The sequence below is a fragment of the Vicia villosa genome, linkage group LG5, assembly GCF_029867415.1.
Source record: "Vicia villosa cultivar HV-30 ecotype Madison, WI linkage group LG5, Vvil1.0, whole genome shotgun sequence".
NCBI classification, from domain to species: Eukaryota; Viridiplantae; Streptophyta; class Magnoliopsida; order Fabales; family Fabaceae; genus Vicia; species Vicia villosa.
In genome coordinates, this window is record NC_081184.1 from 23,308,306 (window position 1) to 23,325,332 (window position 17,027).

Below are 17,027 nucleotides of genomic sequence, written 5' to 3' on the forward strand. Positions count from 1 at the left end.
TATTTTTAATTTCTTTGTTAAATTAATTAAAAATAGTTTTAAAAATCCAAAAAATACACAAAAAATATTTTTAGACTTCTAAAATAATATATTATTTTCTGAAATAAAAATATTTTATTTTTCTTCAAAATTTCAATATTTTGCATAATTAATTAGTATATATTTATATATTTGCTTTTTAATTATTCTAACCAATCAAAAAATCATAAAAAAAATTGTTCTTTATATTAAATATTGTTTATATATTATAAACTAATTTTGTACATATTTTGAATAATTTTTATCTTTAAGTTTTAATTATTTGTATAATTATTTGCATAATTATGTTTTAATTAACTTAAATCAATTTCAAATCAATTTCAAAAATTCCAAAAAAATTAGTTTTGTTTTAGAATTAATTGACAAATATTTTGTACATATTTTTAAACTTAATTTCTAGGTTTAAATCTATTTTCATCTTTTTTCTTCATTTTAATTTAATTAATCATGCATTAATTATAATTAAAATACATCATAAAAAATCCAAAAAACATGCCCTTTTATTTTTCTTGCAATTTAAATTCCTAGATAAATGTATAGGATGTCAAATTCATGTAAATAGGCTAGTTTACATTTCCTGCACAATCGATGTAATAGCGTAGATTTACTTTCCGCACTTTACATTTCCGCATTTTAATTTCCCGCACATATATAAACTGCGTGTATGTTAAAGATAAAATTGAACCGTTAGATCACTAACTTCAAAGATAAATATCTGAATTCAATCACAATCACACTTGCACCTCTTCAGGTAATCCCCTTCTCATTCTTTCAAAATCAAAGTCAAAATTCCACTGTTTTTGAGTACAAAATCGAACCTTGCGTTTATATCCGGTGAAAGGATAGATTTTTAAAGGAAATAGGATAAAGACCTTACAACTCAGGGTAGACCTCCTAGTTTGCTTGCTCAAATCAAAACAAACAAAATTCTCATACACTGTTGTTTTTTCAAAACTTTCCAAAAAGACAATACTTTGTATACATCCAAACACGGATTATTACAAAGTTAACGTTCTTTTCAAAACATCTTTCGAAAGATAAACAAGCATTTTGTATACATCCGCACACGGATCATTACAAAATTCAAATTACAAAAGTATTTGGAACCACATATGAGCAATTTCAGAGCAATTGAAAAGTGATCGAAAAACAAGTGAGCTAAGCAAACTTAAGAGCCCATGGATAACCATGGATACAAAGGGTGCTAACACCTTCCCTTTGTATAACCTACCCCCTTACCCAGAATTTCTTAAAGGTCTTTTTTCTGTGTCTTTTATAAACCTTTCCTTAATTGGATAAAATAAAAGGTCGGTGGCGACTCTGTGAATTTTCAAAAAAAATGCGAAAGCATTAAGCGATAAAAAAGAGTCAGTTCACGTATCTCTACAGATCAGAGGTATGGCCCGGAATTAAAAAACGGAGGTCCACAATTTGATATGTTTGATTCTTGAAAATCGATTAGGTAATGATAATGTTGTTGTTTCTATGTTGATTTTTAGATAAATTGCTTGGTGAAAATGTGCATGTCAAGTGTTTGTTCAAATGCTTGTGTGAACTCATAAAGTGGCATAATGCTTGTTTTTGCTCTAACTTCTTAATCGTAAATTGTTTTAACACAAAAGATTAATGAAAACCGATTATCTTCATCGTTTCGAAGCTCTTCACGTGAACGGTTTTTCAATTCGGATAATTTTCACCCGATTTTTCTGCTACTGTAGCAGTTTCGAATTTTGACTTTTCAGGTGAAACTTGACCGAGTCGACCGCATTTTTGAAACCGCTTGCATGTGTATAGGTTCTGATAATTTTGTTAATTCATTCCGGGCGATTTCTAGTGGTGTGTCATTGTTAAATCTTCACTTTTGCAACATGTACATGTTATGACTTTTTGCTTGTAATTGTGTTATTTTGTCATTGATTCATTAAGTTTAGCTTATGCTAACTCCAAGTTTTCTTGGCTTGTTTGTCTACTAACTTGTGATAGCACTTTTAACTTGTACTTTGTTCTCTAACCCTAAAGTTAACTTTTACGTTTACCCCCATGCTAACAACTTGACACTAACATAGCTTATTGAATTTGGTTATTGTTGTTGATGTTAGGCTTCAAATTTGCTTGCTAATTTTTGAACATTGAATTTTGTTGACATTTGTTGATTTTTGAGTTGCAATATGACATAAAAATGAACTCTGTTTATATTTCTTGGCGCTTGTGTGGAACCATATCCATGTTACTTGTTAATCCTTACATCCATTTGTTAAGTTACATTGATGATGAACATTGGTGCATAAACTTGACATAAAACTTGGTGCATGAACTTGATATAATATTGGGAATTAGAAGCTTTGTGCTACTTGAAAATCATGTTCTATGCTTAAATTCCAACTTGCCAATTGTGTGCTATATTGTGCCATTTGTCATGAACCTTTTTCTTGTGTTTATGTGTGATTTCAATGAGTCTTGGGACTGTTTTGGTAGCATTATAGTGCAACATTTTTGGCTTGACATTTGTGTTGCATTTCACCATTTTTTTGACTCATGAAAAACATAGAAATTAAAGAGATTTTGGTCTAGATTTTGGTGTGTTGTTTGATTGTTGATACAAGGTGATAGTAAGACTTGTTTGAGGGCTAATTGATGCTACTAGGTGCTGTAATTTTCTATCATGTTTTTTTCTCTTTTTTCTCCCGTTTTGCAAAGTATACGCGACGCGTCGGGATTAAGTGAAAGTACCATATCTTTTGAACCGCTTAGCATTTTTGATCATGTGAATAATGTTTCTTGAGTGCAATAGTATTTTCAGAGCTGACGGTGCAATTTATTTTCGGTCGATTTTTTTTACCGTTTTTGCTACTGCCCCGTCTCGGAAGTTGTGCCTCCGGGCCGATTTAATAAATTCCGACTGCATTTTTGAGTTCCGACAAGTTTAGTTTTTATCATTTTTACCCGATTTTACCGTTTCGGTGTACCTTTTGACTTGTAAATATTTTCTTTGGTTTCCATAATACTTGTGTACATAGGTAGTTAATATTAGAATGATATTTCTGGTTGTTATCTTACTTTTGTTCGATTATGTTTAAAAAGTGTGTTAATTTCTCATTTCGTTATCCATTTTCGGTGTAAAGCACCAACGCAATTCCGATTGCGCTTTTTGTTAGAACAAGATTTGTTCTGATCAATATTCTTGTTTTGATGATAACAATGTATATGAATTTTGTATAAGATAATGTGGTACTCTAATCCTTTACATTTTCCATTTCAGGAAATATATAAAGAGTATGCACAATTCAACGCAAGAAGCACTGACTCAGAAGGTTCAAGATTGCAACATCAGAACATGCTCTCACAAGACATCAGAAGATGGTCAAGCAGAATCAGAACATGGCCTATGAAGCATCATAAGAACATGAGATCAGAAGCAGAAGCACTGAAGTTCTTATGGTATCACGCTCAAGCACTTCAAAGTCAGAAGACAAGAAGATGCTCTGCACCAAGCTGTTTGACTCTGATTATTCAAACGTTGTATCTACAAACATCAGATCAGAAGCAAGTACAAGATGACAGGCTACACTGACTGACAAAAGGAACGTTAGAAGCTACAAAAGGCAAAGTCAGTAAAAGCAGCAAAAGCAAGGCTCGAGGTAGTTGACAAAAGTGTGAAACATTAAATGCAAAGCTGTACGAAACACGCAACGCATTAAATGCTCCCAATGGTCATCTTCTCAAAACGCCTATAAATATGAAGTTCTGATCAGAAGCAAAAACAACTCTTGCAAACTTACTGAAACGCTGCTGACTTCATTACTCACGAACTTCATCTTCAACCTCACAACTATTGTAATATTTAGTGAGTGTTAAGCTTAGAACTTAAGAGAAATATCACAGTTGTGATTATAGCTTTCTAAGAAGCATTTGAAGACTCTTGTAAACATTTATTTTACATTGATTGTAAAAGGTTCCTAGAGTGATCAGTGAGATCAGTAGACTCTAGAAGACTTAGAAGTTTCTAAGTGGTGATTTCCTAGAGTGATCAAGTTGTGATCAGTATACTCTAGAAGACTTAGAGGGTATCTAAGTGGAAAACCATTGTAATCAAGATTGATTAGTGGATTAAATCCTCAGTTGAGGTAAATCACTCTAAGGGGGTGGACTGGAGTAGTTTCGTTAACAACGAACCAGGATAAAAATATTGTGTTCACTGTTTTTATCTTAAGAGTTTTTAAAGTCACACTTATTCAAACCCCCCCTTTCTAAGTGTTTTTCTATCCTTCACTTTTTGTTATCTCTAACTTGTGTGCTAGTATGCAAGGCATTCCGAAGGCAATTCCCGATTGACGCTTATTCTCTCATGTCCCGCTTTACTTGCGGGACACGACATTATCTCTTCCCGATTCGTGTACTCGATCATGAGACTCGCACGTCACTTTTATATCTGTATTGTCTGGATGTCATGTTCCCTTTCAGGTTTATAGTACATTTGTGCTCGACGCACATATCGGCGCGTGATTTATTTTCACGGCGCTGATTCTTGTTGACTACGAGTCTAATCGGTGTGCTGATTGTTTGCCTGTTGCTTTTGCTAGCTCGCTCGCGGGATCTCTGGTTTTCTTTATTACTGTTTGCAACAATTCACGGATCATAATCCGTTTGGTATTGATCTCGTTTCATTTTATCTTTTCTCGCACTTTACCGCTTTTTCGCATCATTCTATAACATGAGAAGTAAGACTTAGGCATTCATCTGGCCATGCCCTCGAAAGAGGCTCTGTTTTTGTTGGTGTGTTTATATTTGTGCTTTGCGGCAGGGAGTCACGGTGTAATAAGATCTTTAAAGGCACTCCGTTAAGTCCTCATGGAAGGCATGCTGAAAGGGTTAGCAATCAACCCCTGCCCAGTCTCATCGAGTCCATTCAGTAAGTGCACGCTACGCGTTGCTTGCTTCTGAACTAGCACAAGATCCTGTTATCGAGTATGTCAGGTAAAGGGTTCATGCATTCGAACCCCCGCATTTCCTACAGCTCACGTTGATCGATGTTGAGGCTCGGTGTACGCACGCACCGTTTTCCTTTTAGATCTGTGACGACTTGGTTGTTGAGAGGGATTCGCTCCTCTTGTCTATGGCCCGATCGCTTTGCGCGAGGTCTAATGCTTAGTTGACTCGGGTGATCCGCTCCCCTTGGCTATGGCGGGACCGCTTTTCTACTACTTGGCCTGCGCCAGTAGGTGTTTGCTTTACGAGCGAGACTCGTTTGTGTGATATTCTTGTTTGCATTTCCTTTTTCCCCACAGGTTGTTAGGTTAGTTTAGTCTTTCACCCTTTGTATGATAACATAGGTAGCAAGCTTTCCCACTTAGCTTAGGCTTTCCTCACGCATTCTTTAAAACACAAACCAAACTCTTTGATTTTCTCTTCTTAAGAGCTTGTTAATTCCGCTCCATTTCCAAGCGTAAGACTCCAAAGATCGAGCAGCGGAGTGCGAATGTAACTCGTTCACCTAAAAAACACAAAACAAACAAAAACTAGTTAGCCGAGCTACAGTACCTCTGATTCCTCAAAAAGGATACGTAGGCAGCGGGGTAGGGCCCGTGTGAGTATAACTCTTTCTTTTCCCTACATTTTGCATGCATTTTAGTTCAGATTAGGCGTAGATTTGTTACACACCCATAGATTTAGACGCAAGCGTGGATACCATCGAGTACGATGGGCACGTGGGGTGATAATACCCTCCCCTCGCGTAACCGACTCTCTTACCCATTTCTCTGGTCGTGAGACCGTTGTTTGATTTTTTGGTTTGCTGGCATTCCCTTCCTTTTCAAGATAAATATGTTAGTGGCGACTCTGTTAATTTTCGTGGTAGCGACACCTCCCCTCTACAGCCATTAAGTGTAGCGATACACTTTTCGTGTGACTATTTCACAAAAACTGCAGAAACACATCTAAAACAAAAAGTACAATAAAACACCATCCACAAATAACAAAAATCTAGTGGAAAAAAGTGTGTTATGAAAAAATTGCATTTGTATTTGTATCACTTCAACCCGAGCGAGCTTTCCTTGAAACTTCATCAATCTTACCTTTACACTTCACATAACAACAACATCAAACATTAAAAATAATAACAACATTTTCAAGTAACACCAAAGAACATTCTTGATGGAAATTTCTAAATCCATCAAATACCAAACATATTAACAGAGCAAATCAGAAAAGAAAAAAAAGATAAGGTTGAAACCGATCATGTTTCAGAATAATCACCGTTGAACGCCGCGAACAAACACCGATGAATAATCCATCACTGAAAAATGCAACTATTTCCGTTTACATTTCAACTCCGACAACCATCATCCTACAAAAGCGCAAATCCGCCACCGCCGCTAAGAAAGTTCAATCTAAGAAGATGATGAAGAAATTTGAAAGAAAGAAAATGAAATGGGAAGAGAGGATAGGTTCAAAGAGAAGATAATGAAGAAAGTTGAGATAATGAAGATAAAATGCAAGATTTTTAAGGAAAGTTATTTTCCGTTAGATAGAAGAGAGAGAGAAAGATTAGTGCAAAATGAAGAAGAATGTAATAAAAAAATAATATTAATCAAAAGAAGGAAATTGAAAATGAACTATGTGACATAATCAATTTAACCAAATTTAACCAACAAAAACATAATACAATGTAATTGAAATTAAATAATGTGACATTATTAATGAAAAAAATAATTTTTAAATTAAAAATGTGATCAATTTCAAAATAAAAGAAATGCTGAAATTTCTGCGAACAACTTCTTTCTTTTCTTATATGATAAATATATATTATAATTAAGATTGTTTTGTGAATTACGCACTAGAAATACATGTATGTTTAGTCTGTGTAATTGTACAGGTAGATTCTACATAACTTCTACATATTTCTATTCTATATTGTTCACATCAATATGATAATGACTTTGCGTGACTTATCTCATGTAGATGCAGATAGTCCATCATCTCAAGTTCATAGGAATAACGTTGTTTTAGTTAACATCAAAATATGATAATAAAATACATTTATTATTTTATTTTTGTGGAGCATTTTTGAAATCCGTATATAATGTATAAAATAAACTGAAAACTAAATAAAAGATATATTAAAATTTTCAGTCACAAACAGAGTTCATAATATAAAATTTGTGTATGTATTTAAGCACAAAAATGTATAAAAGAAATTGTAAACAAATTTTTTATCCATATAATAAACTATTAATTTTGTGTTAGGCTCTATTTGGTAAGACATTTTATGAACTTATAACTTATGTTTTATAGCTTATAAGTTTATTTGATAATAAAAGACCTGTTTGATAATTGTCTTCATATCACGAACTTATAGTTTATTTTACTGACTTATAGCTTATTTTTCAGACGTTATTTTAAATAGTGTTTTAACTTATAGCTCTTAGCTTATCATTTTTTCTTCCTATTTTATCTTTATTATTTAAAATAAAACTCACCACCATCCTTTATAATTTAATTTAATTCAAAATAACATAGTTATGTATTAAATGTTTTTTAAGTCGTTTTAATTTATCAACTAATTAAACCGTTGATTTTACCAAATAATTCAATTAGCTTCTCAGCTATAAGTCATCAGCCATCAGATATAAGGTATAAGCTATCAGTCATCAGCTATCAGTCATAAGTTATAAGCTATCATCTAGCTTATTAGCTGACCGCTAATTTCACCAAATTGAGCCTTACAGTATTAATAAAATAATAAAAATTAATTATTATGCATTTTCAGTATAAAAAATTTTACACTATTAATTTATCACCATTATCCGTTTATATTATTGTTCTGGATTGTGTCTCTCGTTGGCCCAACGCCGAGCACAACCCAATCCTTATCAACGTCGAGGACGATCCAAAGTGATAGCCCAATTCATCAAGGCTACTAAAGAGCACGTTCTCCACGTGCTCCTCACCCGAAGACACGTCATTCCCCACTATTCGCGTGATTGAAGAAACTGTCTTGCCTTCCGCAACAGGCAAGTCCACTCACAATCCAAAGATCTGAGAGCAGTTAACCCATGATGATGAGCACGTACTGCTCATCTCCTCATTAATGTGGGAATTCTGACAGTCATCCGTTATAAGCCTAGATTCTCAGCCCATGACCATACGCTAGGAGCTCACTATAAATATCCTCCTCTACCGAAAGAACATGTATTCTTTTCAATATTCTACTCTCTAACTTCTTCTCACTACCTCTTCACTCGTACTTACTTGAGCATCATGTGTCTTATTATTAACCGATAAATGTAAATTTTTTTACAGTATCTCTTCATTTAAGTTAAAATTTTAATAAAATGTTAACTGTTTTTTAAATCATTAATAATTACTAATTTTATATCTTAATAATTCTTTGAAAATCAATAAAAATACAACTAACTATATTTTTTACTTTGATAAGACGAAAGTACCCTTCAGTTCGATGCATGAATGACAAATATTTCCAAGTACAACAACACGCTGTCCCACGTTATTAGTCTTCTCCAACTCTCTCTCTACCTAACAACCGTTTTCTTCTCACCGGAAAATCAACACTGATTTTAGTCTCCGCCGATTCTTCCCCGATCCCTCCGCCATGAGCTCCGGCGAACTCCTCCAGATACATCCTCAAGAGCTACAGTTTCCCTGTAAGCATCTTCCTTAAAAAATGTTTTTTTTTAAACTTTTCGATGCTAAATTCTAATTTCTTATAATTTTTTCTTTTTTTTTTTTTTTTTGTGTGAAACAGTTGAATTGAGGAAGCAGATCTCATGCTCTTTGCAATTATCTAACAAGTCAGATAACTATATAGCTTTCAAGGTTCTGATTTTCTTTCATCTATTTCTTTGAAATTTTTTTTTTTAATTTGTGTTTTTTTAATTTGTGTGTTTTTTATTTTTTATTTTTTAATTTTTAAATTGTGTAAAATTGTAATTTTTGATTTTGAGTGAAATTGATGGTGATGTTGTTGCAGGTTAAGACTACAAATCCAAAGAAGTATTGTGTTAGACCTAACAATGGAGTTGTGTTGCCTAGGTCTACTTGTGATGTTACAGGTTTTGATTCTCCCTCTTGTTATCATAACAAAGACATGCAAAGTGGGATAATTGTTTTTTGTTTAAGTGATTGGTGAAATAATTTCAATTTGTAGTTTTTGACTTAATTTTTGCTTTTGTTTTATTATTTTGTTTTGTATGAAATGGATTCCCTGCATTCAAATGGCGATTTTGTTCAAATTGTGATTGTAGAAGGATTAAATTGTTGTAATTGATTAAAAGGATCTAAATCATCGGAATCGAGCAACAAAATTTTGAGTGTTTGATGTAATATAAGCGATAGGAATCATTGATGAACAAATCGATGGTTAAAAATCATACATCGTCTGTTCTTTTATACTCGCGTTTACTTATTGACTCGTTGCTTCTTATTTATATTTTCATTTTGTAGTTACAATGCAAGGCCAAAAGGAGGCACCTCCTGACATGCAATGCAAAGATAAGTTTCTCCTTCAAAGCGTAGTTGCAAGCCCTGGAGCAACGACGAAAGATATCACTCCGGAAATGGTAACCATTCTACAAATTACGAATTTTTTGTTAAATAGGAAAATGTTAGTAAAATAGTTTCCAGGATTCAAACCGGGAATCGGGAACTTCCTGCTTAAACCAAGCTACCTTCTTGGGACCAGAGTCATCAGTAGCGGTCAATAACGGCTCTATCAAGCTATAGCAGAGTGGAGGTAGACTGCTATAGAAAGAGCCTTAGCAGTGCAGAACACTATAGCGGCCGCTATAGGGTAAATAGAGGGTAGCGTGGGTAGAGCGGTTCCCGGTCCGGAGGGTTTCTGTCTCGCTATCCTTTTCCCCTCTGGAAAAACCAAATTATCCCTTATGTTTAAAACGTTTTAAGGGGGTAATATTGGGGTTTCCAATCAAATTCAAGTTGAGACTCAACCCTAACCTTTCTTCATTGACGTTTCTGCACTTCAGTCGTTCAAAAGAAAAATCACAAGTTCCCCCATCACTGTATGTTTACAATTATTATTCATTTAATTTGTCCAAAAAATGATCAAATAGCGGTCATCCCGCTATACACTATCCCATTTTTGGGGTCGGTCGATTCGCGCCGTTATCCGGGATTGGCTACTCTGCTTGGGACATGACAAACTGTTTCTTGATAGAAATTAGAGAAAAACACTACACATGACCTGGCATGACATCCTTCAATCATTTTCTTTTCTTGTTGCATGTAGTTTAATAGAGAGTCCGGCTATGAAGTTGATGAGCGCAAGTTGAGAGTTGTCTATGTTGCTCCTCCTCAACCACCATCCCCAGTCCGTGAAGGATCTGATGAAGATTCGTCTCCTCGAGCATCTGTATCAGAAAATGGCCATTCAAGTGCTGTGGAATTTCAGGTTTTTAATGAACACTGTGTTTGCGTATATTTTCATAGAACTTTTTAATGGTTTTATGTTAATCAATTGTTTGTGAATATGAACCGTAGGCTTCGAAAGCTTTCAACGAACGGGTTGAACAGAAGGATGCTTCATTTCAGGTAACACATGTCACATATTTTCTCTGTCATTTTGAAGAATAACTTGTCACTCATCTTGTTGAATTTTCTATCTTTTTTCCTGAATAAGGTTTCTTTCTTCATTGAGTCATGTCATTTGATATTAAAAAAATCCACCGATAAACCTTATTCATGTTTGGAATCTGGATTATTGCTCTCGGTAAGATGTGAACTCAGGAAAATGGTGCTCATTTTGAGTTTGTTATTATTTCAGGCAAGGACGCTTACTTCAAAGGTGATTGAGGAGAGGAATTCTGTCGTTGAGCAAAATAAAAAGCTTCGGCAAGAACTGGTATGACATTTATTCCATTATATTCGTTTAAGGCATGCTTATGCGCATTTTATCTTGCATGTTTAGCTCTGCGGTCTTGATTGTTACCCTATGATTCTATGAAGTTCTCTTTTACCACTTCTTGTTTATTCAAGTGTTATGTTATTCAACGATTTATACGAACTGAAATTATCATCTGTTAGGATTACTGTATTCGAGCTCTTGAAAAATTATTGATGATCGGTTGAACCTTGTCATTCGCAGGAGCTTTTGAGGCGTGCGTCCAACAGAAGCGGCGGTGGTATACCCTTTATGTATGTAGTTATTGTTGGCTTGGTTGGCATGATTTTGGGTTACCTATTGAAGAGAACATGACTTATGATTTCAAGATTCAACAGAATGATCAAAATTGTAGAAAGCAATAAGAAGCAAAATGTGTGATATGTAAAAACCAATTATACTGTCATGTTTTGTGTTGTATTGTTCCTAGAAATTTGCAATGTGTGATGAGAAAATAGGTATACTCTATAAGAACTATACTAGCAATCATAGATAATAGATAGATTGATGAAATCTATATCATGGAAACTGTTGTTATTTGATGTGGCACATGTTATTGTTTTTTAGCTGCTCCTAATGATTGTTGGTTGTCTCAATGCATAGTTATTGACACTAAGAAAGTGACTATGTATATAAATAAATCTAAACATTATCTAGGAGCTACTATACAATTTGTTTGTGGTGACAAAATATTATTTTAGCATGTAAAATACATAATTACCTTTTTTTTTTGGATGGAATAAATAGATAATTACTTTAAAGCAAAAATTTGCTCGGTCCATTAATTATCAATTTTAATTGAAAATTTTAGGTAGTTGAAATCTTCATTTCTAAATGTATTTAAGGCTTTCTAAATCAGAATTCAAACTCACCTCTTTCATGCATATGTTTTTTTATATAATTCTTTCAAGTGTTCATATAACTATTATAATATACTTATTATAATGAAATTTTATGCATAACTTTCATTTCATTGGAAGAGTTTCATTCAATTATTTTGAGCATTTAAGTACATATGTTTGGATTGTAATAAAAAACAAAGAGAAGATCAAATTGATAATCTTGGGATTTTAGCTAAGTCAAATATTATTCAAACTAGGAAAATTTTAGTATTTTTGTACATTGAACGACATCTCTAAGTGTCATCATGTGCACCTTTGTATTAAGGATCTTAGAATGCACTTAGAACATGTTTAGAAAAGGTATCATGCATCAAAAATGAATTACATAGCATTATGAATCAGTTATAAGCTTTAAAAATCACTTTTTGCTCAAAACACAAGTGTATGTGTCGACTCATACCATTCACAGGTCGACACATGTATTGCAATAATAAAACTTGTAGTTTCTGTTTTCATGAGTAGACACATACAACATTTTAGGTTGACACATACTGAAGAAATTACTTCTATGTGCTGACACATACAATTTTTAGGCCGACACATGACTTATGTAAGAACAAGATTGGTTATGCATTTGGCCTTGAGTTTTGATGATAACTTTACATGGTATCTTAGAGAACAATTGTACACTCTAATGATTTATGTCTAGTGTGTAGATTTTGCTAAAAAGTTTCTGACTCTGGTAAAAGCGTGTGACGTTATCAGGTTTTGAACTCAACACTCTGGAAAAATACCTTTGGTGTGTTACAAAGTTAAGTCAAAATTCTAGAATGCTTCTTATGCAATGGTTCTAAGGAGCGTTAGTACAAAAGCTTCTGATTGTGACATTGCAAGGAAGCTTTGGAGGCCTTCTAAAGATTTGCTTTTATTGTCCTAAGTTCTGAAGATGCTGAAGACAAGGTTCTACTGAACGAGTTCTGAAGCTCTAAAGACATTACTTTTGAAGACTAAGTGCTGAAGACTCTGAAAACAAGGTTCTGCTGAACAGGTTCTGAAGACTCCAAAGACTTAGGTTAAGAAGATTCAAGTTATGATTATTCTACAACATGCTTAAATCATTATACATCAGAAGTCTCTAAAGAAATAGAAGATAAAAGTATAAAGTACATTGTGACCTCTACTCTAATAGGGTGGCGTAAGAACAATCTTTTTTGTACTTGTTGTCTACCATTCCCACAATGACCATTGGGGACAAAACAACTGGTTTTATGTTTCCTATTCTACTCTCCAACGAATCTATTTCTCAGCTATAAAAGGAGAACTTGGAAGAATTTAAAATCAACGAACCAGTTTTACAAAACTATGCCAAAATATTGCACAAACTCTTTTGAGATATAATTTGTATAGTTTTGTATTTTGAGCAAGAATTTTTTGTTCATATCTTGCTATTAACACTTTTGTGTTGCTGTACTTAAACATTGTATAATCTGCTTGTAAGAATCATCTATGTATACACATCTTTGTAATCAACGGCTGTTCATGGGTTCCTTGTGTAACGCCCCGAATTTAATTAATTATTTAATTAAATTGATCGAGGATTTATTCATTGGAATTAGTTGAAGTCAGGGTTTATCGGTATTATTCTACAAACGTAATGGATTATTATGTTGATTTGAGAAGTTAAGTTATGGTCAGATTAATAAGCCGGATTAGTCAGAGATGTACAATTGCGAGTTAGTATTGTTAAAGTTATGGATCGATAGTAAATATGGGATATTATTGGAAATAATATTCGGTTACGTTGTGTGGTTAATTAATTATGTGTGTTATTTGGCTTAATTATGTAATAGGAGAGATTATGAATTGGGCCTAAGTGAAACAAATATAGAATATGAGGTTGGATTGTGGGTTAAGCCCAATTAAGAAAATAAGGATAGTAGTAGAGTTAGGGTTTTAGAGATTAAACCTCATAACTCATTTTGTGGAAAAGAAGAGAAAGAAGAGAAAGAAGAGATAGAAGAGAAGGAAGAGAAGAAAGTTATGGCATGAAGAGGAAGAGCTCCATTGAAGTGAAGCTTTTGCTAAGGTAAGGGTGGGGTTCTTACCTTCTAAGGGTTGGCATGATGATGTATATGGTGGGTTAGATTGTATGTTATTCTCCATGGAAGTTGTGTGTAGAGATGTTAGGGTTTATGAACAAATGTGTAAATTTATGATTTGAAATGTGTTTAGTTGATGCTTAATGATGTTGTGATGTTATAAGATCCATAATATGTGTTTTATTTGTGTTTATAACTTGTATTCTGTGGTTGTTCGTGATGATTGGTGTTTTCCAACTTGATTGGGTTGAGTTTAGGGGTTTTGGGATGGGTTTCGTATGCTGTTTTCTGTGTTTTGGGGGTTTCTAAAATTGCCAGTTCGCGCCGCGAACCTCTGTTGGCGCCGCGAACTGCTTGGCAGAAAGTTAGGAATTTTTGAATTCGCTCAGTTCGCGCCGCGAACCCTGTTTTGCAGAACTTTTTCTAAACTTTGAAATGATGTAACTTTTGATCCGTAACTCCGTTTTAGGCGCCGTTCGAAGCGTTGGAAAGCTAACGCAATGAAATATAACATGATGCAATAAAATGATCCATATGATATAGTTTCCTATTATGTTTATTAGGATTAATTGATGAACTATGCTATGTTAATATATGAAGTATGCTTTTTGCGATGAATTGACATAATTGTGTTGTAGTATAACTTGATGCATGTTTTCCTTATGACGATAAAATGTTATTGAAATGATAATATTTGCCTTCCTTATAATGAGATAATGATATATGTGATGATACGCATAATTGATAAAGATGTTGTATGCTATAGGTGATTAATTGTGCGTATTTGATATGTATGAGTCGATGATGATGCCATGTGATGAATTAAGAATATATATATATATATATATATATATATATATATATATATATATATATATATATATATATATATATATATATATATATATGTCTTTATTAGGAAGTTGAATATAACTTGTTATGATGATTACATGAATTAAAGAATATGAAGAATTTGTTGATGTTTGTTGTTGATGAGCAATATAATGAATTGTTGTTGTTGTAACATGATGAATCGTTGTTATTGTTGTAACATGTTGATGTTTGTTGTTGTGCAATATAATGAATTATTGTTGTTGTAACATGATGAATTGTTGTTGTTGTTGTAACTTATTGATGTTTGTTGTTGTTGTGCAATATGTTGAATTGTTATTGTTGCTATGACATGATGAATTTGTCGTTGTTGTAGACCCTATGGTCACTATTGATAAGAATTAAGTTGAATAGATGTTGTATGTCGATATGATGTGATGATGTGATTGAGATGTGGTAAATTACTATGATATGGTTATTGCCATAGAACCTTGGCATTGAGTTGATGTTGTTTAGTGATGTGATTAAGTTGTTCAAGTTGATTATGTCGTTTAAGTTGATTAAGTGGTTTAAGTTGTGTTTGTGGATGTGCATCATTTGAGTCGCATCCATTGCATTGTTTGAGACGGCCCTTGTGGCAATTGTTTGAGACGGCCCTTGTGGCAAATGTTTGAGACGACCCTTGTGGCAAATGTTTGAGACGGCCCAATGGCAAACTGTTTGAGACGGGAGTTTTACTCCAGTGGTACCACATGCATATGCATAAGTTTGAGTCGCATTCGAGTCGCATTTGAATTGTGTTTGGATTGTTGAGATGACGAGGCTTTGTTGTAACGTGATAATGATATGTTTGTTGTGACGTATTTAATATCATACTTGTATATTTGAATATGTGATTAATGACATCGTTGCCTTTTTGAAAGTTGTATTATATTGATAAGTTGTTTTACGGTGAATCTTGTTGTAAGATGCTATGTGATGCGAAGTGGTGAAATTATGTATAATCTATATCTCCTATATTATTTATCATGCATTCCTTTATATTGTAAGATATCTCACCCGTTTGCTGATATTTCCCCTACCATGGGAAATGGGCAGGTACTCAAGACTAGTCGTGGATGTCCGAGGTTATCTATGTGAAGTCTTTATGTTGCTTTATGGCAAGTCGAGTTGGTGTCCATTGCTTTGATACGTAACACTCGGGGGGGGGGGGGGGGTTAGTCGTTATTATATGATTATTGTATTCCATGATGACATTTGTGTTAAGTTGAATCGAAAGGTGTTTATAAGTTTAAGTTGTAAGTGGTGAATAAAGTTTTGTTCCGAATGCTATGTATCTTTATTAAATGCAATATAAGTATGTTTGTTTGGTTAAGTCGAATTGTGACATCCCATCGTTTGATGAATATTATTAAATGCACTCTGATTTTCGCTTATAATTGCGGGGTAGATTTGGGGTGTTACAATAGTGGTATCAGAGCAGGTCGGTCCGTCCGGCCAATGTTGTCTAATGATGTTTATTCCCGTGTACACGACGAGTATGTGAAACACTGTCGGTACTTGTTGTTCTTCTGATCGTTTGTCTGCAGGAGTTGGTTTGAAGCTAAGTGGGGGAGAAGCTATGCTTCTCGGTTATGTTTCAGTTGTAGGATGTAGTATGTTGCTGAGGGCGACAGTGCAAGTGTTATTGGAGTTTGTTGTTTCTTGAATCGAAGATGACTTGGATTTAAGATTTTTGGTTGCTAGTTAAGTTGAAGCATCTTGAGGAAGAGGATGATCAGAAATTTTTGACGTTCACTTCTCGAAGGATGAGGAGCTATATAGCGGTTGTTGGTATGCGAGTATGGTGCAAATTCCTGATGTGTCTGAAGGTAACTGTAAGTAATGAGAATAAATTCTAGAAGATGGAATTTAGAAAGTGCGATGTTCTAGTGTTGCTGATGGACTGTGAAGTTGTTGGTTGAGACCTTGCGTAAGATGTCGATGTTGGGTCAGTGATTAAAAGAAGTATTGCTGTAAGATTGATGCAAGTGATTGAGGCAGCAGTAGAAGTTGTTGAAGTTGTTGAAACTTTCTGAAGCTTGAGTAAGAATTGGTAATGCGAAGAGATAAGTATGATTTCAATAATAAGAAGTCCGGATAATGGTGTACATGAATTTTGTTCTGATGTATCGTCAGAGGTGCTTAAGGAAGTAGCTGCAAGACGTCGGTGTTAGTTTTGTTCGGCTGATTTTGGAAGACTGGTGAATTATGGAATTATGGTGCTTCTGGTGATATGAGTACAAGTTGGAAAAGAAAATTATT

The 17,027-nt window shown here is 34.0% G+C and overlaps 1 protein-coding gene across 1 annotated transcript; it reads left to right on the top strand.

Moving 5' to 3' along the window:
* Positions 1 to 8,522: 8,522 nt before the first annotated feature.
* Positions 8,523 to 11,493, top strand: LOC131606389 (vesicle-associated protein 1-2-like). The gene is made up of 8 exons (XM_058878622.1): positions 8,523 to 8,699; positions 8,801 to 8,871; positions 9,026 to 9,107; positions 9,499 to 9,614; positions 10,301 to 10,462; positions 10,552 to 10,602; positions 10,835 to 10,912; positions 11,156 to 11,493. Exons 1-8 carry the CDS (start codon positions 8,648 to 8,650, stop codon positions 11,264 to 11,266), a joined length of 723 nt encoding a protein of 240 aa, XP_058734605.1. The 5' UTR covers positions 8,523 to 8,647; the 3' UTR covers positions 11,267 to 11,493.
* Positions 11,494 to 17,027: the final 5,534 nt, after the last annotated feature.